Genomic DNA, 22591 nt, shown 5'->3' with positions numbered 1-22591 from the left:
TTACCGTCTACTAGAACCATACAGGAACAGTTCTTACCGTCTACTAGAACCATACAGGAACAGTTCTTACCGTCTACTAGAACCATACAGGAACAGTTCTTACCGTCTACTAGAACCATACAGGAACATTGGTCTTTTCCCTTTGAGTTCTCAGCTCTACATTTATATTGTCCTTCATCCTCTGGTAGAGCTTTGTCTATAGTCAGAGAGCAGAGCCCACCTGCAACAGAACATATTTAGTATTATTATAAAGCAATATACAACACCTAATATTATAATACACCAATATACAACACTTACAATATAATAGGATATGATAAGATAAAATAGGATACGATTATTACATTTATTGAAAAAAACTCAGACAATCTAAATTACAAAAAATCTGAAATATAGTTTTCTTGTTAAGGAACCAACTGGCTTCACTTTGTACATTTGGATCATTGTCATCACAACACAGAGACGTTAACATATTATAATATAATATCAATATACAATCTAACATAAAGTAAAAGTACTAATAACACACAGTAAAATAGTAAAATAGAAAGAGAGAAAGAGAGACATAGAGTATTGATATTGACGTGTTCTCTGTCAGTGTATCACTCTTATAGTATATATATACTGTTATATATCGAATGTCTCCAGCTGTCTGTCACTGGCCTCTGACCTTTACCATAGTCCTCACTCTGTAGGTTTGTAGGTTAAACACACACTCACACACACACACACACACACACACACACACACACAGTCCTTGTCTCACTCACTCACTTTCACTCTTTTACTCACTGTCTCACTCCCTCACTGTCTCACTCCCTCACTGTCTCACTCACTCACTCATTCAGTCCCTCTCTCACTCAGTCCCTGTCTCACTCTCTCACTCACTGTCTCGGTGTCTCACTCTCTCACTCAGTCCCTGTCACTGTTTCACTCAGTCCTTCTCACTCTCTCACTCACTTTCACTCTTTTACTCACTGCCTCACTCACTCACTCAGTCCCTGTCTCACTCTCTCACTCGGTCCCTGTCTCACTCTCTCACTCAGTCAGTCCCTGTCTCACTCTTTCACTCAGTCCCTGTCTCACTCACTCACTTTCACTCTTTTACTCACTGTCTCACTCTCTCACTCACTCCCTGTCTCACTCTCTCACTCACTCACTCACTCACTCACTCAGTCCCTGTCTCACTACTCACTCACTCACTCACTCACTCAGTCCCTGTCTCACTCACTCACTCAGTCCCTGTCTCACTCTCTCACTCAGTCCCTGTCTCACTCTCTCACTCAGTCCCTGTCTCACTCTCTCACTCAGTCCCTGTCTCAGTGTCTCACTCACTTTCACTCTTTTACTCACTCTCTCACTCTCTCACTGTCTCACTCACTCAGTCCCTCACTCACTCACTCAGTCCCTGTCTCACTCTCTCACTCACTTTCACTCTTTTACTCACTGTCTCACTCTCTCACTGTCTCACTCAGTCACTGTCTCACTGTCTCACTCCCTCACTATCTCACTGTCTCAGTGTCTGGCTCTCACTCAGTCCCTGTCTCACTCTCTCACTCACTTTCACTCTTTTACTCACTGTCTCACTCTCTCACTCAGTCCCTGTCACTGTCTCACTCACTCACTCAGTTCCTGTCTCACTCTCTCACTCACTCACTCTCTGTCTCAGTGTCTGAGATGATGTGATAAATAAAGTTATATTTAATTAAACCATAATGTTATAATTCTGTAAACACGTTGTGTGGGTTGAACTGAGCAGTTATTAATGATTGATTTTAATAAATGAATGAATGAATTGTGATGATGAATGTGGTGCCTTCAGGGACACTTCTGTTTTCTGGACATTAGAGAATCACATAAATACTGTTTCTCTTCTCTTCTCCCATTTGTTTATTATTGATTATTGATGACATTTCCCATGATGCACCCTGATAGTGCGCTCAACAAACTCTACACCTCCGGTCTGATGACATCACTGTGATGTCATCAGACCACAGACGACTAACCAGGAAATAGATCGATTTATTGATTCATTGATTTATTGATTTATTGATTCATTAATTTATTGATTTATTGATTCATTGGTTTATTGATTCATTGATTCATTGTTTTATTGATTCATTGATTTATTGATTCATTGATTTATTGATTAGTCGAAGGCAGAAAACTAATCAGCAACAAATTAAATTAGTCAATGATGTTGTTTTTGAAAGAATAACAGTCAATAATTATATCTGGGTTCAGTGAAGAAGAAAACACTTTAAAATAGTGAATACATGCCCACACAGCTTATAAACATGTAATAACTGGTTTATAATGCAGCTGTAATAGATCCATGTTAACTAAATCATCTGTATGACTATAATTATGACATTATCTTTATATCTGCTTATAACTACATTAAAGTGAGTAATAAACCATTTATTACACGTTCATATACTGACGATTCAGATCAATAGAGACTTTTTATTTTACTATTTTAAAGTATTTGTTCTAATATGTTATAAACCAAATGATTAATAAACGAATAAAGAAACAATTCTGAAAACCTGAATCAGTGTTGGACCTCACAAGTCCAAGACAAACAGGAGCGTGTGTGTGTGTGTGTGTGTGTGTGTGTGTGTGTGTGTGTGTGTGTGTGTGATGTAAAGTGATCTCTTCACTATGAAACCAACAATAGTCTGTTGGTCACAACATCCTGTTGTTTTCTGTTTTCTATTAATAGAGTCTGAATCCTCTCGTCAACAGTTGGTTCAAACTCACACAACTTTATTCACACTCACAGACAGACTGTGGAGACGTTCTAGACGTGGTGTTTTCTGTGTGTGTGTGTGTGTGTGTCTGTGTGTGCGTGCGTGTGTCTGTGTGTGTGTGTGTGTGTATGTCTGTGTGTGTGTGTGTGTGTGTGTGTCTGTGTGTGCGTGCGTGTGTCTGTGTATGTGTGTGTGTGTGTGTGTATGTCTGTGTGTGTGTGTGTGTGTGTGTGTGTGTGTATGTCTGTGTGTGTGTGTGCGTGTGTCTGTGTGTGTGTGTGTGTGTATGTCTGTGTGTATGTCTGTGTGTCTGTGTGTGTGTCTGTGTGTGTGTGTGTGTGCGTGTATGTCTGTGTGTGTGTGTGTGTGTGTGTGTGTATGTCTGTGTGTGTGTGTGCCTGTGTGTGTGTGTGTGTGTGTATGTCTGTGTGTATGTCTGTGTGTCTGTGTGTGTGTCTGTGTGTGTGTGTGTGTGTATGTCTGTGTGTGTGTGTGTGTGTGTGTGTGTGTGTGTGTGTGTGTGTATGTCTGTGTGTGTGTGTGTGTGCGTGTGTCTGTGTGTGTGTGTGTGTGTGTGTGTGTGTGTGTGTGTGTGTGTGTGTGTGTGTGTGTGTGTGACCTCTGACCTTCGTTGGCGAGGACGATGAACTTGGACGACTTGATGTTCTTCCCGTCCAGCGTCCAGCTGACGACGTCTGCTGGATCCGAGGCGTCGAGACGACACTGCAGCCGGAGCCGCTGTCCGTCCAGCACCGTGACATCGCTCAGCTTCTCCACGAACGCCGGGGCCTTCATCCCTCCTCCTCCTCCGCTCTTCTTCTCATTAATCCCTCCGTCCACGCAGTTGTTCGCCGTGGCCTTCCCTCCGTCCCCGTTCTTCTCGGGGCTCGCCGGCTTCTTCTTGTTGGCGAGGACGGAGCGGAAGTCGGCGGCGGTGCTGCCGGTGCCGGCGTTCTTGCCGGGCGACTCCGCGGGTTTGCCGCCGCCGCCGCCGCCGCCGCCGCCGCCGCCGCCGCCGGCCTTCTTCCCCAACACGGCGCGGAAGTCGACCTGCTGGGGGGAGTTGTTCTTGCGGTCGTCCTCCATCTTGGCCTTGACTCCCTTGAGGTTGGCCTTAAAATCCATTGGGTGGCGGTGGTGCTCGGTGGCGCCGGGCTCCTCTTCGGCCTCCCTCGGCTCCTCTTCTTTGGCGTTCGGAGCTCGGCGTCCCAGAAGAGAGCGGAAGTCGAGCTGCTGCGCCTCCTTCTGTCGCAGCTCCTCTTCTCCTCGCTCCCTGGGCTTCACGCAGCGCTTGAGGAGGCCTCGAGGAGAAGAGTCCTGGTCCTCCTTCTTCTGCAGGTGCAGTAGTTGCTTGTTCTCCTTCTGCTCCCGGTTGGCCTCCTGCCGACTGACACCACGGCTGCTGCTGCTGCCTCCTCCTCCTCCTCTGGAACCTCCTCTCAGCACCACAGACCCACCAGCTGCTCCTCCTCCTCCTCTTCCTCTTGCACGTCTGGACCGAGGAGCGCAGAGAGAGAGAGAGAGAGAGAGAGAGAGAATAAACAGAGCTGGGTTAAAGCCCCTCTGGAGGCCCCGCCCCCTTCAGCTGTGTGTGTGTGTGTGTGTGTGTGTGTGTGTGTGTGTGTGTGTGTGTGTGTGTGTGTGTGTGTGTGTGTGGAGGAAGTGGACCTCGACTCAAAATGTCCATGTTACATCACAAGTGACTCGACTGCCCTTAAATGGGCATAGACCCAGAACGATCTGAACACACACACACACACATAAAACACACACACACACACACACACACACACACACACACACACACACACATAAAACACACACACATAAAACACACACACATAAAACACACACACACACACACACACACACACATGAACACATCCTTCACTTCTTTCACTTTGATTCTTTCATCGTTTCCTGATTTCATTCATTTAGTTTTGAAGCTGCAGAAACATTTTAAGCAGCTGAAAAAGAAAGAATCACTTCCACCATCTTCCTCTAACACACACACACACACACACACACACACACACACACACACACACACTGATCTGAGGGTAAACAGTGGCGACCAGCTGGGAGAGAAAGAGGAAATACTGACTCTGATTGGTTTAGATGATATGAACGGATTAGAGAAGCTTTATGGGAATCTGTGGATGTAGGACAGACAGACAGACAGACAGACAGACAGAGAGAGAGACAGACAGACAGACAGACAGAGAGAGAGACAGAGTGAGAGACAAAGAGACAGACAGACAGAGAGAGAGACAGAGAGAGAGAGAGAGACAGAGAGAGAGAGACAGACAGAGAGACAGACAGACAGACAGACAGAGAGAGAGACACAGACAGACAGACAGACAGACAGAGAGACAGAGAGAGACAGAGAGAGAGACACAGAGAGACAGACAGAGAGAGAGACACAGACAGACAGAGAGAGAGACAGAGAGAGAGACAGACAGACAGACAGACAGACAGACAGACAGACAGAGAGGGAGACATATTCACAAAGAGGAATAAAGAAGTGGATACAGTCATATTGTCCTCATCTCACATATCAGTAGGATTCATCCTCTGGGGAACATGAATATCTGTAGAGCCATGATGCTGTGCTGAAATAATAACAACCTGTAAAGTGTTTACACTGTATAAAACCAGAGTGAAGTGTCACCTGTTGTCTTCTCCAGCTCGTCCTCCTCGTCCTCTTGTCATGTCTGTCTCTCCATCAGAGACAGACAGACAGGCCACAGCGCTGCACTCCCCGACATTGTTCCTGACACACAGGCGGGCAGAGGTTCAGGACCCGAACCCTCAAAGGGGCTCAAAGAAAGCCTCCACTCAACTCCTTTTCTCTGCAATATATACCAATACGACATCCTCATACCTGATAGCACCCAGTACACAGTACCCTCCCTAGTGTCGTAGTACCCTACCTGATATACTTTACTGTACCCTCTCTAGTAACCCTGAAAATGATACCTACCACATCTCCGCTCCGTGTGGGTCCACACTACGTACATTTTGTTTTCTTGTGTTGTCAAAATGTTTTGCCTATCGATACGCACCGACTGAAGAATGTCGTACCAACCCAGCCAGGTTAGGTTTGTTGGTTTCAGGAACCTTGGTTCTGTTTTATGGCCATCTTTAGAGACCTAGTACCATCCTTGTGATTCATAGCCCCTCCGTGACCAGTGGGAACTCTCTCTTGTTAGTATTCTAACTTAAATGAAATGAACAAGCGAAACCATTGGGATGAATATGATGGAGGACTACAGTATGTGACGAGCAGGATGGATAGATTATGGATGGTTTATGGATGGGGGAGGGCTAGTGTTTCCTCTTTGACTTTAATCCTCACTTCAAATGCATACTGTAGATCATAGAGGATTATTTCAGCATGTTTCTGTCCACAAAACCTCCATTAATACTTGTAGTTTAGTCAATATGTTGACTACAATATACATATACATATATACAGTGTTTGTTCTCTGACCTGAGGGTGATCAGGTAGTCCCCAGCATGATGCTTTTTAACTTTCCTGAAGAAGAAGGAGACAAAATAGAAGAAGAGGAGGAAGTATTACTATATTGACAGTATTGAGTGTTGATTAGATCCGTGTTGGTGCTTGTTGGTCCAGGATCTAAAGATCTATTGTCTGTCAGTGTAAATGTTTGACCTGATCAGCAGTGACACAACGTCCTCTTTCTGCAGCAGGTCGTAGTCTCCTCCGGAGGCCAGAGGTTGGCTCAGGCAGGTTCTGGTCCAGGTGTACTGGGGGAACGGGTCTCCGGCGACGGCGCAGGACAGGAGGACGTGTTGACCCACGATGCAGCTCACTGGTTTGGGTTTGGTGATGAACCAGGGCTGGACCCCGTCCTGTGGTTCTGCAGCAAGAACACAACCAAGACCAGAACCATGATGACACCTGACACCTGACACCTTTATCTGGGTGGTCCCACCAGAACGATCTGTTTCTGACTAAAAGGTCTTTGTAGGTATAACTGCTGTGTAGCTAACTTGCTGTTTAATAATGAGGTCAATCTGGAAGTAAATCACTAGTTTGAAACAAGTTCCTTAAGAAGGACTTTGTGGACTTTGTGGTTACCCTCCACGGTGAGCCGGGACTGGGTGCGGTCCTCTCCGTACTGGTTCCAGGCCCGACAGCTGTAGGTCCCAGTGTCCTCGGGGAAAACTTCCTGGATCAGCAGAGTGCAGCGGTTCTCCTCCCTGAGGAGGTGGAAGTCCTCTGACTCCATCACCTCCTGCCCGTCATGGAGCCAGACCACCTCTGGAGGGGGACGACCTGAGGACCACAACGACTTACGTCAATACTGTGAAGAATTTAAAGTTAAAAAGCAATGTTAATGTGTTTAATAATCACTCCTAGTGGTGGATATAATGTTATAACATGTTTGTTTGGAAAAGTGTTAAATCATAAAAGTATAATCATTCTATGTATCAAACTATGAAATACAGTTACTGAATGTTTTGAGGGAAAGAGAGAGACCTTTGAGACAGGCTTTTCAGATCCGAAAACAACTGTATGATAATGAGATGAGTTTGGTGAGCTGACTTCAGGAATGTGGGGTGTTAACAGTAGGGGAAGGAGATGTATTGATCAAACAGAGATGTAGATGAAGACAGCCCTAAGAAAACATGGGGGTCGGGTAAACGCAGTTTTATGAGGAGGAGGACAGGTCGGACCAGAGGACACTATTCAGACATTATGCGGATGACTTAGACCAATGGAGAGCATTGTCCGAGGACAGGAGGAGACAATCAGATTCCAGCCAATCACAAAGCTGATAATGGACTTTTGAAAGTAAACTACTGACTTTTGGGTATAAAAACATTGTTCGGAGAGATGTTGTTCAGTTCTTGGCGATCCCCTTTACTGTAAACTGGCGTTTGTGGGCCGGTAGGGGGGGAGAGTCTTTGAACTCGGTTTCGCGATTCCTTACTGTCGACAGTGTAATTCAGTTTGTAATTGTCTTTTTAGCATTTGTGAATTATAAATACTTTTTCATTGTAAGCCGGATCCAGCTGATTTTTCTTAGCGTGACTTCGTTGCTCAAACAACAACGAAAGAGCGAGAGGTCCGCGGACTCCTGCGAGCAGAGGTCTCACTCCATTACAATACGATCAATACTCGTCAATTAAGGAACGTCAGATTTCATCAGATTTCACCTCCACTACAGACAGAAGCACTGTGAGTCTGGTTTCATCTTAAGATCTGAACGTTAGAGGAGAACAGTGAACACATCTTTACTCATAAATAGATTTATTGAGATTCTTTTAAAATGAGACGAAACGTTGAAGCACTTTGGTGATGAACACTAGTTCTCAGGTAGCAGCAGACCTGATCCTCACAGCTTATATGGAGAAAACCCTCTGTGGAAAATAATTATGTAACACACACACATGCACACACATAACCACCCACCCACCCACACACACATACACACACACACACACACACATTACCACCCACCCACACACACACACACACACACACACATAACCACCCACACACACACACACACACATAACCACCCACACACACACACACACACACACACACACACACACAGACGCACACACACACACACACACACACACACACACACACACACACACACACGCACACACTCACATACACTCACATACACACACAAACACACAGACACACACACACGCGCACACACACACACACACACACACACACACAGAGAGGAAATGAAGAGGCCAGACTCACACAGAGTAAATCTGTCCTCATCTCATCTCCAAAATCTCCCGGGAGATCTGACAGGAAATACCACAGCTAGCACACGCACACACACACACACGCACACACACACACACACACGCACATGCACATGCGTGGTCATACCGGTCAGCTCCGCCGTCATGGTGACACTGCTGCCGTCCATCACCTTCAGGTCTGCGAGGCGGCGGAGGAAGCGTGGAGCCTCACACACTCCTCTGACCTCGATGACCTGCGGCCTGCGACCCTGTGGTCCGCCTGCAGCACATGAAGAAGAAACACATGACATGACATGAAGAAACACATCACATGACATGAAGAAGAAACACATGACATGACATGAAGAAGAAACACATCACATGACATGAAGAAGAAACACATCACATGACATGAAGAAACACAACACATGACATGAAGAAACACACCACATGACACGAAGAAACACATCACATGACATGAAGAAGAAACACATCACATGACATGAAGAAGAAACACATCACATGACATGAAGAAACACAACACATGACATGACATGAAGAAGAAACACATGACATGACATGAAGAAGAAACACATCACATGACATGAAGAAACACATCACATGACATGAAGAAACACATCACATGACATGAAGAAGAAACACATCACATGACATGAAGAAACACATCACATGACATGAAGAAACACACCACATGACATGAAGAAGAAACACATCACATGACATGAAGAAGAAACACATGACATGACATGAAGAAGAAACACATCACATGACATGAAGAAGAAACACATCACATGACATGAAGAAACACATCACATGACATGAAGAAACACATGACATGACATGAAGAAGAAACACATCACATGACATGAAGAAGAAACACATCACATGACATGAAGAAACACATCACATGACATGAAGAAGAAACACATCACATGACATGAAGAAGAAACACATCACATGACATGAAGAAACACATCACATGACATGAAGAAGAAACACATCACATGACATGAAGAAACACATCACATGACATGAAGAAACACATCACATGACATGAAGAAGAAACACATGACATGACATGAAGAAGAAACACATGACATGACATGAAGAAGAAACACATGACATGACATGAAGAAGAAACACATCACATGACATGAAGAAACACATCACATGACATGAAGAAACACATCACATGACATGAAGAAGAAACACATCACATGACATGAAGAAACACATGACATGACATGAAGAAACACATCACATGACATGAAGAAACACATCACATGACATGAAGAAACACATCACATGACATGAAGAAGAAACACATCACATGACATGAAGAAGAAACACATCACATGCTCAGTAAAATGTCTTTTTACAACAAAGTGATGCTGATGAGGCAGATTTATTCAATGACAACAAAAATATATGACATCATCAGACTGAGGACACAAACATGTGGACTTAGTTGCTTCCTTGGGCCCCGGACTTAGTTACTTCCTGGGGCCGTGGACTTAGTTGCTTCCTGGGGCCGTGGACTTAGTTGCTTCTTGGGGCCGTGGACTTAGTTGCTTCCTTGGGCCCCGGACTTAGTTACTTCCTTGGGCCGTGGACTTAGTTGCTTCCTGGGGCCGTGGACTTAGTTGCTTCCTGGGGCCGTGGACTTAGTTGCTTCTTGGGGCCGTGGACTTAGTTGCTTCCTGGGGCCGTGGACTTAGTTGCTTCCTTGGGCCCCGGACTTAGTTACTTCCTGGGGCCCCGGACTTAGTTACTTCCTGGGGCCGTGGACTTAGTTACTTCCTGGGGCCGTGGACTTAGTTGCTTCCTGGGGCCGTGGACTTAGTTGCTTCCTGGGGCAGTGGACTTAGTTGCTTACCAAGGACGTGGACTTAGTTGCTTTCTAGGGCCGTGGACTTAGTTGCTTCCTGGGGCCGTGGACTTAGTTGCTTCTCGGGGTTGTAGACTTAGTTGCTTAAACGGATCAGTCAGACTGATCAGTTTAACTTCATAATGTACAACATTTTCTTGCCCCCCCCCAGGACCCCGTAGAGGGTCTCACAAAGTCCGGTGGAAACACTCCGATTGGTTCTATGATGTTGTTTCCTCCACCAGAGAGTAAAGAGCTCACGTTCTGTTCTTCGTCTCCAGTGTTTGGATGGACTGAAATAATCTGACCACGTTTTCTACAAAGAGACAAAGTCCTTCTTCCTCTTGTTTCTTGGGTGAATTGAGGATTATTAATTATGTTTCTCCTCTCTGGTATGCCTGATATGTACACAGAACAAAGCCTGTTTACGCACACACACACACTATCTTCACACGCACACACACACACACACACACACTATCTTCACACGTGCACACACACACACACACACACACAGATGTTGACAGAGAGAAAAGGAAATCCAAACTCCGTATAAGGAGAAGGACGAGTGAGGATCAGACTGGAAACTCTCTCTCTCTCTGACAGACACACACACGCAGACACACTAACACACACACTAACAGGCACTTACACACACAAGTACACACTAACATACACACACACACACAAACACTAACAGACACTAACACACACACAGACACACACACACACACACACACTTTTTCAGGCTTCTGAGTTCCACTGAAGGGAACTCCCTTTGTCTTCTTCACCAGTGTATTCATGCTCCGTACATTATTCATGTTAAATCAGAGTCACAACCAATCACAGGTGAGCTGTGTGACGTAGTGAAGCAACAATGTAGCCAATCAGACGACTTGTATTCTATTGATTCAATGAAGCAGCTCAACAACAAACAAAACAAACAGTTTAAGTCCCGACTCTGTCTCACTGTTATCTGACCTGGAGGAAAATGAAGTTAAATTAAATATAGTAATATTAATGCTAGTAATAATTAGAATGATAGTAATAATAATAATAATAATAATAAAATGCTAATAATATTATTATGAATACTAATAATAATAATGAGAATAATAATTATAGCACATATATTATCTAGACACAGTATATATAGATTATAATAAATAATATCAGATGATTGATTTCAGGCTCTTGAACAGATGTAAACAAACAGACTCTTCTCACAAAACCTTATTGTCCACACAAGGACATGTGGTCTGTGGGAACATCCTGGTATTTCACTGAGTGTGTGTGTGTGTGTGTGTGTGTGTGTGTGTGTGTGTGTGTGTTCAATAAGAGGATTTTCTTCCCTCTGAATGATTCTCCTTATAAAGCTGTGATGATGATGATGATGATGATGATGATGATGAGGAGTCCTCATAACTCATATTGGTCTCTAGTTGTCTTTACATTCATAAGTTCACTGAGACTGATCACAGGTCAGTCAGACTCCATGGCAACATCACACTTCCTGTTTACATACCCCAAAGCATGATGGGAACTGTAGTTCCAAACCTTAGAACTTAGTTATCAATCAAATAGAAATAAGAAAAAGAATAATAAGAGGAGTAACAGAATCGTTGTAGTCATAGCTTTATATTAATTATTTACTGTTTACCGTTAACAGGCTGTTGAAAGACATAAGAACAACCAGTCAACAACAGACATCACCATCATCTTTGTATTATGAACTGCTTCATCAGCAAACACAGCTTATTTACATAGAAAGTGAAGAGTAAAGGGGCCCAGGATGGAACCCTGAGGAACCCCAGAATAGAACCCTGAGGAACTCTGATGATTTACTAAAGACAGTCAAACACTTTAGCTGCTGTTAAGTATGAAAGATTACGAAGCCAACTAGACTAAAATGATACATAAAACAGAAATATCATGTTTCCACACTGTTTTCCATCGTTTGAGCTTCAATCGTCTCCTTTACCTGTTTGTAGTACATGTGTTAAACATGTGTAATACATGTGTAATGCATGTGTTAAACATGTGTAGTACATGTGTAGTACATGTGTAGTACATGTGTTAAACATATGTAGTACATGTGTAGTACATGTGTTAAACATGTGTAATACATGTGTTAAACATGTGTTGTACATGTGTTGTACATGTGTTAAACATATGTAGTACATGTGTAGTACATGTGTAGTACATGTGTTAAACATGTGTTAAACATGTGTAGTACATGTGTTAAGCATGTGTAGTACATGTGTAGTACATGTGTTAAACATATGTAGTACATGTGTAGTACATGTGTTAAACATGTGTAATACATGTGTTAAACATGTGTTGTACATGTGTTGTACATGTGTTAAACATATGTAGTACATGTGTAGTACATGTGTAGTACATGTGTTAAACATGTGTTTTACATGTGACGTACATGTGTTAAACTTGTGTAGTGGAGTACTTGTGTAGTACTTGTGTAGTGTAGTACTTGTGTAGTGTAACACTTGTGTAGTACATGTGTAATGTAGTATATGTGTAGTACTTGCATAGTGTAGTACATGTATAGTATAGTAATTGCATAGAGTAGTACATGTATTGTGTAGTACTTGTATAGTGCAGTACATGTTTTCACTCCTCAGGTCTAAACACTGTGAAACATCTGGTGGTCAGACGGAGGAGAGGAGTCCCCACAATGTGATGAACACACACACACACACACACACACACACACTCTGAAGCCGACCCATTAAGGGCATTACCCGGGGAATCCAGACTGTGTGTGTGTGTGAGTGTGTGTGTTCACTGCAGCATGTTTTGTCTTTATATGGTTTCCAGCTCTCATATTTGTTTAACGGTCGCACGACACCAGAGAGCCCCCCCCCCTCTCTCTCTCTCTCTCTCTCTCTCTCTCTCTCTCTCTCTCTCTCTCTCTCTCTGTGTCTGTCTGTGTCTGTCTGTCTTTCTCTCTCTCTCTCTGTGTGTGTGTCTCTCTCTGTGTCTGTCTGTGTCTGTCTGTCTTTCTCTTTCTCTCTCTCTCTCTATCTCTCTCTCTCTCTCTTCCTGTCTGTCTCTGTCTCTCTGACTCTGTGCTGCCTCCTGCTGGTGATTTATCTCCATCACAGTCTGAGTCTCTTCACATCATCAGCACACTTTAGATAAAAGCCGACTCCTAGAGGCTGAAAACAGTCATTATACCTCCTCATTGTCACCTTCATCATCATCATATGAGAGGTATGAAACCAACTTCATGAAACAAGTAAAACATAAACTTGTCATCAAAAAACGGTGTCCCCAAATCAATAATCCATAAAGCTCTTGATATGATCTTGTCATTTTACGTCTTTTGTCTCTTATAAATATTCATGTGTTTTATGATAGTGGCTCTACTTTTGCATTCATTTGGTAGAATACTGCAGGAATTATTGAGGACAATATTGTTGGTTATTGATATTTTGATCATTCCTGCACTTGTTTATCAGTTTTTATAATCTGACTGAACCCACTGAGGTTTAACTGGAAAGTTATTTAATCTTTATTTACACTTTTACTCACTTCATTTAAACCTCTGAACACAGACACTTGTGCCCTTCATGCTATGTCTCCACACATTTAAATTAAAGTAAAATCAGAAATGTTAATTACCTTGGCAGGTGTGTGTGACCTGTGCTCCCTCTGTGGCCTCCCGGTCCAGAGGAACGGCCTCAAACTGCCGGTTGATCCCCGACACCGACCTCCTGTTTACAAGAAAATAAACATAAACAACTTTATATCACTTTAATAATAATACATCATGTTTTATTCAAATGAGATAAAATACTAACTAGCATGGCAGCTGCTTCAATGTCACAAAAGAATAGATTAAATAATCATTAGCTAGTAGACTAACTACTTTTAGCTTCACCATCATGTACAAACTGTATTTTGGAAGAAGACGGAGGACGTCTAATTAACTTCTGCTTTAACTAACGACATACGCTAGCTACCATAACATTAGCTAACGTAACATTAGCAACCGTAACATTAGCTACAGTAACGTTAGTCAATGTAACATTAGCTACAGTAACACTAGTGAATGTAACATTAGCTACAGTAACATTAGCTACAGTAACACTAGTGAAAGTAACATTAGCTACAGTAACATTAGCTACAGTAACACTAGTGAAAGTAACATTAGCTACAGTAACATTAGCTACAGTAACATTAGCTACAGTAACACTAGTGAATGTAACATTAGCTACAGTAACATTAGCTACAGTAACATTAGTGAACGTAACACTAGTGAATGTAACATTAGCTACAGTAACATTAGCTACAGTAAAACTAGTGAATGTAACATTAGCTACAGTAACACTAGTGAATGTAACATTAGCTACAGTAACATTAGCTACAGTAACATTAGTGAATGTAACATTAGCTGTTAGCTTTGTGTTGAAACAGGTCTGATTCTGCACCTGCTGCTGTCTGAGCTGCTCTGCTGGACTGAACCGGTCTGAACTTGATCCTGACTCCTGGCTGACTGGACCTGCAAACAGACATAGACGTAAAAGTCACAGTGAAACAGAAGTCAGAGCATCTTTATCTTCAGTCATGCAATTTGTTCAAGTAAAAAAAATCATAAAAGAATACATAAATACATAAATATTAACCTGAGCAGCCGCAGTTCTCCTCTCAGCCACCAGAGGGAGCTGTACAGGAGATCTGCTGCTCCAGGAGGAGGCTGCCTGAGACAGGAGGCTCTGCTGCTCCTTCCCCCTGGGCCTGGGCTGCTCTGCCTGGCTAGCAGCACTGGGAGCTGTCAGGTGACGTCCACTGGTGTGTGTGGTCTCAGCGGGGCGGAAGGTCCTGAAGGAGAAAATGTAGATTTTAACTTGTTGAAGCATCTTCTCATTATTGTGTGAAGATTCAGTATTGACATGTTGATGGAGAGATTACGTGATGGCGTCAGGAAGTAGGTGACTGTGACAGGAAGTAGGTGAGGGCAAAAAGAAGTTGGTGAGAGCAACAGGAAGTAAGTGACGCCGACAGAAAGTAGGTGAGGGCGACAGGAAGTAGGTGAAGTTGGCAGGAAGTAGGTGAGGGCGACAGGAAGTAGGTGACGGCGGCAGGAAGTAGGTGAGGGCGACAGGAAGTAGCTGATGGCGACAGGAAGTAGGTGAGGGCGACAGGAAGTAGGTGACGGTGACAGGAAGTAGGTGAGGGCGACAGGAAGTAGCTGATGGCGACAGGAAGTAGGTGAGGGCGACAGGAAGTAGGTGACGGTGACAGGAAGTAGGTGACGGCGACAGGAAGTAGGTGACGCCGACAGAAAGTAGGTGAGGGCGACAGGAAGTAGGTGACGGTGACAGGAAGTAGGTGAGGGCGACAGGAAGTAGGTGACGGCAACAGGAAGTAGGTGACTGCAACAGGAAGTAGGTAAGGGCGACAGGAAGTAGGTGACGGCGACAGGAAGTAGGTGACTGTGACAGGAAGTAAGTGACGGAAACTGGAAGTAGGTGACGGGAAGTAGGTGAGGGCGACAGGAAGTAGGTGAGGGTGACAGGAAGTAGGTGAGGGTGACAGGAAGTAGGTGACGGTGACAGGAAGTAGGTGAGGGCTACAGGAAGTAGGCGACGAGAAGTAGGTAAGTCAACAAGAAGTAGGTGACGGCGACAGGAAGTTGGAGAGCAACAGGAAGTAGGTGAGGGCGACAGGAAGTAGGTGAGGGCAAAAGGAAGTAGGTGAGGGCTACAGAAAGTAGGTGACGGGACGTAGGTAAGGGCGACAGGAAGTAGAAAAGGGCAACAAAAAGCAAGCGACAGTGGCAGGAAGCAGGTGAGGGCGACAGGAAGTAGGTGACGGCGACAGGAAGTAGGTGAGGGCTACATGAAGTAAGCGACGGGACGTAGGTGAGGGCGACAGGAAGTAGGTTACGGTGACAGTAAGCAGGTGAGGGGACCAGGAAGTAGGTGAGGGTGTCACTTACCTCCTGTCGTGGCCTACTTCCATACATGTAGGTATGTCATGTAGAGTTCTCACATCATTGCAATGTTACACCAAAACCAATTGGATCAAATGTTACATTGTAACAAACGTGTGAACAGAAACTGATCTTTGGTCTGATTCTGTTAAACAGTAACTTATTGATGATAAAGGTGACTCACCTGGATGAGTCATCAGGACCACCTGAGAGGAGAAAACAGGACACAAACATGACATCATTCAGTGTTCAGTCTTTGTTTTACTATGAAAGAACCTCGACCACATGTCTAACTTCTGATTGGTCGGCTCACCCAGGACGTGGAGCGCGGCGGTGGCGGTCGCCGTTCCGGCGCCGTTGGTGACCAAACATGTGTAACTTCCTGCATCCTCCACAAGCACTTCCTTTATCTCCAGGATGTGAAGGCCAGAGCACTCGTACATACTGACCCTCCCACAGCACTGAAGCTCCGCCTCCTCCTGAGCAGGTGGAGATGATAAAGCAGCGTCCAATAACAAGATGGCTGGTAGATAAATAACCCTCAATAATAAAAACCACCTCACAGTCTGAACACCTCGTCCCAGTTAGGCTCCACCCACCTTGTACCATGTGATCCTGGGTGGTGGGCGTCCCGTTGTTTTGAACGTGAACTTCCCGGTCCGTCCCATCTCGGCGAACACTCGACTCGGTTTAGTGACGAACTTCGGTGGACTCTCGCTCCAAATACTGGGCCTGCTGTCCATCGCCAGGGCCGAAGAGCGACACCTGCAGGATTTATGGGTAATGTAGTTCTATGAGCATCATTTACTTCTTATAACACAGAGTTACTTCCTTCCTGATACCTGATTCTGATCATCCAATGAGAGCAAACATCTGACCTCCTCTAACACACTAAGTCTGAACCAGGACCTCCTCCAACACACTGAACACGGAACCAGGACTTCCTCTAACACACTGAAGACTGAACCAGGACCTCCTCCAACACACTGAACACGGAACCAGGACTTCCTCTAACACACTGAAGTCTGAACCAGGACCTCCTCTAACACACTGATTCTGAACCAGGACCTCCTCTAACACACCGAGTCTGAACCAGGACCTCCTTCAACACACCGAGTCTAAACCAGGACCTCCTCCAACACACCGAGTCTAAATCAGGACCTCCTCTAACACACTGAGTCTAAACCAGGACCTCCTCTAACACACTGATTCTGAACCAGGACCTCCTCTAACACACTGAGTCTGAACCAAGACCTCCTCTAACACACTGATTCTGAACCAGGACCTCCTCTAACACACTGATTCTGAACCAGGACCTCCTCTAACACACTGAGTCTGAACCAAGACCTCCTCTAACACACTGATTCTGAACCAGGACCTTCTCTAACACACTGAGTCTGAACCAGGACCTCCTCTAATACACTGATTCTGAACCAGGACCTCCTCTAACACACTGAGTCTAAACCAGGACCTCCTCTAACACACTGAGTCTGAACCAGGACCTCCTCTAACACACTGAGTCTGAACCAGGACCTCCTCTAACACACTGAAGACTGAACCAGGACCTCCTCTAACACACTGAGTCTGAACCAGGACCTCCTCCAACACACCGAGTCTGAACCAGGACCTCCTCCAACACACCGAGTCTAAACCAGGACCTCCTCTAACACACTGAGTCTAAACCAGGACCTCCTCTAACACACTGAGTCTAAACCAGGACCTCCTCTAACACACTGAGTCTAAACCAGGACCTCCTCTAACACACTGAGTCTAAACCAGGACCTCCTCTAACACACTGAGTCTAAACCAGGACCTCCTCTAACACACTGATTCTGAACCAGGACCTCCTCTAACACACTGAGTCTGAACCAGGACCTCCTCTAACACACTGAAGACTGAACCAGGACCTCCTCTAACACACTGAAGACTGAACCAGGACCTCCTCCAACACACCGAGTCTGAACCAGGACCTCCTCCAACACACCGAGTCTGAACCAGGACCTCCTCTAACACACTGAGTCTGAACCAGGACCTCCTCTAACACACTGAGTCTAAACCAGGACCTCCTCTAACACACTGAGTCTGAACCAGGACCTCCTCTAACACACTGAAGACTGAACCAGAAGAACTCACCCTGTTTCCATTGAAGACAGGAGGCCATATTTTTTCCTAGAGTTCTCTGGAGGTGGAAAAACATGAAAATGTACAATTATGTTGATCTTTATTCAAACAAGATTAAGAAAAGACAACTTTAGAAAACATTATTAATCAGCAAATATTTAAAACTATATTAAAATATTCATTCATTCATTCATCTTCGTCCGCTTATCCGTGATCAGGTCGCGTAGGCAACAGCTCCAGCAGGGGACCCCAAACTTCCCTTTCCCGGGCCACATCAAAATTAAAATATATATATATATATATATATATATATATATATATATATATATATAATAATAATAATACAAATTCCACAGTCATGAACACAAAGTGATTGAAGCTTTAAAAGAATGAGAGTTAAAGGGGTTGTTGTGTGTTTTATAAATCTAACATGAGTCACTTTACATCTTTTCTCTTGTTGCAACTCAAGATATTAAATAATTAATGAGAGCATTCATTATGACAATCTTTGAACACAGGAAGTTGATCTTAAATGAGCTCTTCGTATTGAAGTTTAGTTGAGTTTCACTGAGTGTGAAGAAACTCTGAGTCTGGTTGTGTTTGAAAAACAGGAAGCTGCTGTCGAGCTGTTTACGACGCAGTAAAACCTCTCTCTCTCACACACACACACACACACACACACACACACACAGGTTTCTATCAATGAGGTCATGTTTGGACAGTTAGAATCAGAGTTAACTGAGAGAACAGCTGACTGAAGTTTGGAGCTGTATCGCAGTTAAATATTTATCTGTATAGATTTCATTAAACATCTTCATTAAAAACAAAACACAAAAGATTATTCAAATTAAATGAAATACAAGACACACAGTCGTCTGAAAACATTTCTTCTTACTCTGGAAAACTAAAGAATTGTTCTAATTTACGTCAGTTGTATTATTATTATGAGTAGTATTATTAGTATCAGTTGAATTAGTATTATCAGTAGTATCAGTATATTATCAGTAGTATTATGAGTGGTATCAGTAGTAATTCTAGTAGTATCAGTAGTATTATAAGTAGTTTCAGTAATATCAGTTGTATTATTAGTGGTATCAGTGGTAATTCTAGTGGTATTATAAGTAGTATCAGTAATATCTGAAGTATTATAAGTAGAAAACATGTTATTCGAGGTATTCAAACCTTCCAGGAGGATCTCCACGGTAACCTGCCGGCTCCCGGCCTGATTGGTCACCTGACAGGTGTAGCGGCCCACATCCTCCTCTCTGACTCCGCCCACCACAAGGCTGAAGTTGCCCCGCCCACCTTGCTCCACAAGACAGCGCTCCCCACCAATCACAGCCCTCCCCTCTCTGTACCATGTGACCTGAGGCTCAGGATGACCTCGCACCTGAAAGACCAACAAAATGTTTTTATAAACAAAGGAACAAGTTTGTGTCTCTTTGTAGTTGTTTTGTCTCATTGTAGTTGTTTTGTCTTTTTGTAGATGTTTTGTCTCATTGTAGTTGTTTTGTCTCATTGTAGTTATTTTGTATTTTTGTAGTTGTTTTGTCTCATTGTAGTTGTTTTGTCTCATTGTAGTTGTTTTATCTCTTTGTAGTTGTTTTGTCTCATTGTAGTTGTTTTATCTCATTGTAGTTGTTTAGTCTCATTGTAGTTGTTTTGTCTCGTAGTTGTTTTGTATTTTTGTAGTTGTTTTGTCTCATTGTAGTTGTTTTGTCTCTTTGTAGTTGTTTTGTCTCATTGTAGTTTAGTCTCATTGTAGTTGTTTAGTCTCATTGTAGTTGTTTTATCTCTTTGTAGTTGTTTTGTCTCTTTGTAGTTGTTTTATCTCATTGTAGTTGTTTAGTCTCATTGTAGTTGTTTTGTCTCATTGTAGTTGTTTTGTCTCATTGTAGTTGTTTAGTCTCATTGTAGTTGTTTTGTCTCATTGTAGTTGTTTTGTCTCATTGTAGTTGTTTTGTATTTTTGTAGTTGTTTTGTCTCATTGTAGTTGTTTTGTCTCATTGTAGTTGTTTTATCTTTGTAGTTGTTTTGTCTCATTGTAGTTGTTTAGTCTCATTGTAGTTGTTTTGTCTCATTGTAGTTGTTTTGTATTTTTGTAGTTGTTTTGTCTCATTGTAGTTGTTTTGTCTCTTTGTAGTTGTTTTGTCTCATTGTAGTTTAGTCTCATTGTAGTTGTTTAGTCTCATTGTAGTTGTTTTATCTCTTTGTAGTTGTTTTGTCTCTTTGTAGTTGTTTTATCTCATTGTAGTTGTTTAGTCTCATTGTAGTTGTTTTGTCTCATTGTAGTTGTTTTGTATTTTTGTAGTTGTTTTGTCTCATTGTAGTTGTTTTGTCTCTTTGTAGTTGTTTTGTCTCATTGTAGTTGTTTTGTCTCATTGTAGTTTAGTCTCATTGTAGTTGTTTAGTCTCATTGTAGTTGTTTTGTCTCATTGTAGTTGTTTTGTCTCATTGTAGTTGTTTTGTATTTTTGTAGTTGTTTTGTCTCTTTGTAGTTGTTTTGTCTCATTGTAGTTGTTTTATCTCTTTGTAGCTGTTTTGTCTCTTTGTAGTTGTTTTGTGTCTCTTTAGTTGTTTCTGGTCACATTGTGTATGTTTGTAGTCATTTAGCATCTCTTTTTGATTGTTGTGTTTTTTTTTAGAGACATTTAGAGACCCCCTGACTGTCTGCACCCCCGGTCTTGTCCCCTGGAGGCCCCTTTAGTGATCCATCCATGCACATACACTCAGATGTGTGTGTGTGTATGTGTGTGTTTGGTTGACTGCTTCACATCAGGATTCAGCCGATCACAAGACTGAAGACGTTAATCCTTCTGATCTCACATCTGCCTGTTCTTTCCTCTCTTACTCTTTCCTTGTCTCCTCCCTTGTTTCCTCCTTTCTTGCCTTGTATCCTCCCTTGTTTCCTGTCCTCTAACCTAGGTTACTCCCTTGTGTCCTCCTCTCCTCTGCTTGTTTCCTACCTTCCCCTCCAGTCGGGCGCCCCCCCCCAGGGTGACCCGGGTGTTTCGGGGGGGGAGGATGAAAGCTGGAGGCTCGTTGCCACGGGAACCGCATCCTGGAGACAGGCCCGTTGCCGTGGAGATGGTGGAAGAAGAAGCCGACCGGAGGTTCATCTCACCTGAGAGAAAATATAAATGAACACACATATATAATATATATATATATATATACAGTGCTGTGAAAAAGTATTTGCCCCCTTCCTGGTTTCTTATTGTTTTGCATATTTGTCACACTTAAATGTTTCAGATCATCAAACAAATTTTAATATTAGACAAAGATAACCTGAGTAAATACAAAATGCAGTTTTTAAATGATGATTTCATTTATTAAGGGAGAAAAGCTATCCAAACCTACTTGGCCCTATGTGAAAAAGTAATTGCCCCCCCTTGATAAATCATGAATCAACTGTGATTTTTTGGAAAGCTGAGTTCAATTTCACTATCCACACCCAGGCCTGATTACTGCCAGACCTGTTGAATCAAGAAGTCACTTAAATAGAACCTGTCTGACAAAGTGAAGTAGGCTGAAAGATCTCAAAAAGCAACACATCATGCCTCTATCTAAAGAAATTCAAGAACAGATGAGAAACAAAGTAACTGACATGCATCAGTCTGGAAAGACCCCAGAACAACATCTCAAGAACTGCAGGCCTCAGTCTCCTCAGTTAAGATCAGTGTTCATGATTCAACAATAAGAAACAGACTGGGCACAAATAGCATCATGGGAGAGTTCCAAGGCGAAAGCCACTGCTGAGCAAAAAGAACACAAAGGCTCGTCTCACAATTGCCAAAAAACATCTTGATGATCCCCGAGACTTTTGGGCAAATATTCTGTGGACTGACGAGACAAAAGTTGAACTTTTTGGATGGTGTGCGTCCCGTTACATCTGGCATAAAACTGACACAGCATTTCATAAAAACAACATCATACCAACAGTCACACATGGTGGTGGTGGTGTGATGGTCTGGGGCTGCTTTGCAGCTTCAGGACCTGGACGACTTGCCATAATTGATGGAACCATGAATTCTGCTCTCTACCAGAACATCCTGAAGGAGAATGTCCGGCCATCAGTTTGTGACCTCAAGCTCAAGCACACTTTGGTTATGCAGCAGGACAATGATCCGA

The 22591-nt window shown here is 43.3% G+C and overlaps 2 protein-coding genes across 2 annotated transcripts in view; both read right to left on the bottom strand.

Annotated features, from left to right (window-relative positions):
* LOC137891624 (myosin light chain kinase, smooth muscle-like) overlaps positions 1-15278 on the bottom strand; it is a 32152-nt gene extending 16874 nt beyond the window's left edge. Inside the window, exons 1-10 of the mRNA XM_068736346.1 lie at positions 15030-15278; positions 14835-14905; positions 14026-14117; positions 8644-8775; positions 6859-7056; positions 6430-6637; positions 6247-6291; positions 5425-5526; positions 3380-4245; positions 104-220 (exon numbers count right to left, since the gene is read on the bottom strand). Of these exons, the coding sequence (XP_068592447.1) occupies positions 104-220; positions 3380-4245; positions 5425-5526; positions 6247-6291; positions 6430-6637; positions 6859-7056; positions 8644-8775; positions 14026-14117; positions 14835-14905; positions 15030-15263 (2065 nt within the window). The 5' untranslated portion in view covers positions 15264-15278. The remainder of the gene's footprint in view (positions 1-103; positions 221-3379; positions 4246-5424; positions 5527-6246; positions 6292-6429; positions 6638-6858; positions 7057-8643; positions 8776-14025; positions 14118-14834; positions 14906-15029) is intronic.
* Positions 15279-16471: 1193 nt separating this feature from the next.
* On the bottom strand, positions 16472-21654 carry LOC137891673 (myosin light chain kinase, smooth muscle-like). Its single transcript, XM_068736409.1, has 6 exons — positions 21427-21654; positions 19643-19850; positions 18473-18518; positions 16939-17104; positions 16653-16818; positions 16472-16545 (listed from the first exon to the last, which is right to left on the bottom strand). The coding sequence occupies exons 1-6, from the start codon at positions 21610-21612 to the stop codon at positions 16520-16522; spliced, it is 798 nt and encodes a 265-aa protein (XP_068592510.1). The 5' UTR covers positions 21613-21654; the 3' UTR covers positions 16472-16519.
* Between the last annotated feature and the right edge of the window lie 937 nt (positions 21655-22591).

Source organism: Cebidichthys violaceus, unplaced genomic scaffold, assembly GCF_023349555.1.
Source record: "Cebidichthys violaceus isolate CVI_PGR_0920_01 unplaced genomic scaffold, fCebVio1.0.p SCAF_11, whole genome shotgun sequence".
Classification (NCBI taxonomy): Eukaryota; Metazoa; Chordata; class Actinopteri; order Perciformes; family Stichaeidae; genus Cebidichthys; species Cebidichthys violaceus.
This window is presented reverse-complemented; position numbering and strand designations above follow the sequence as displayed.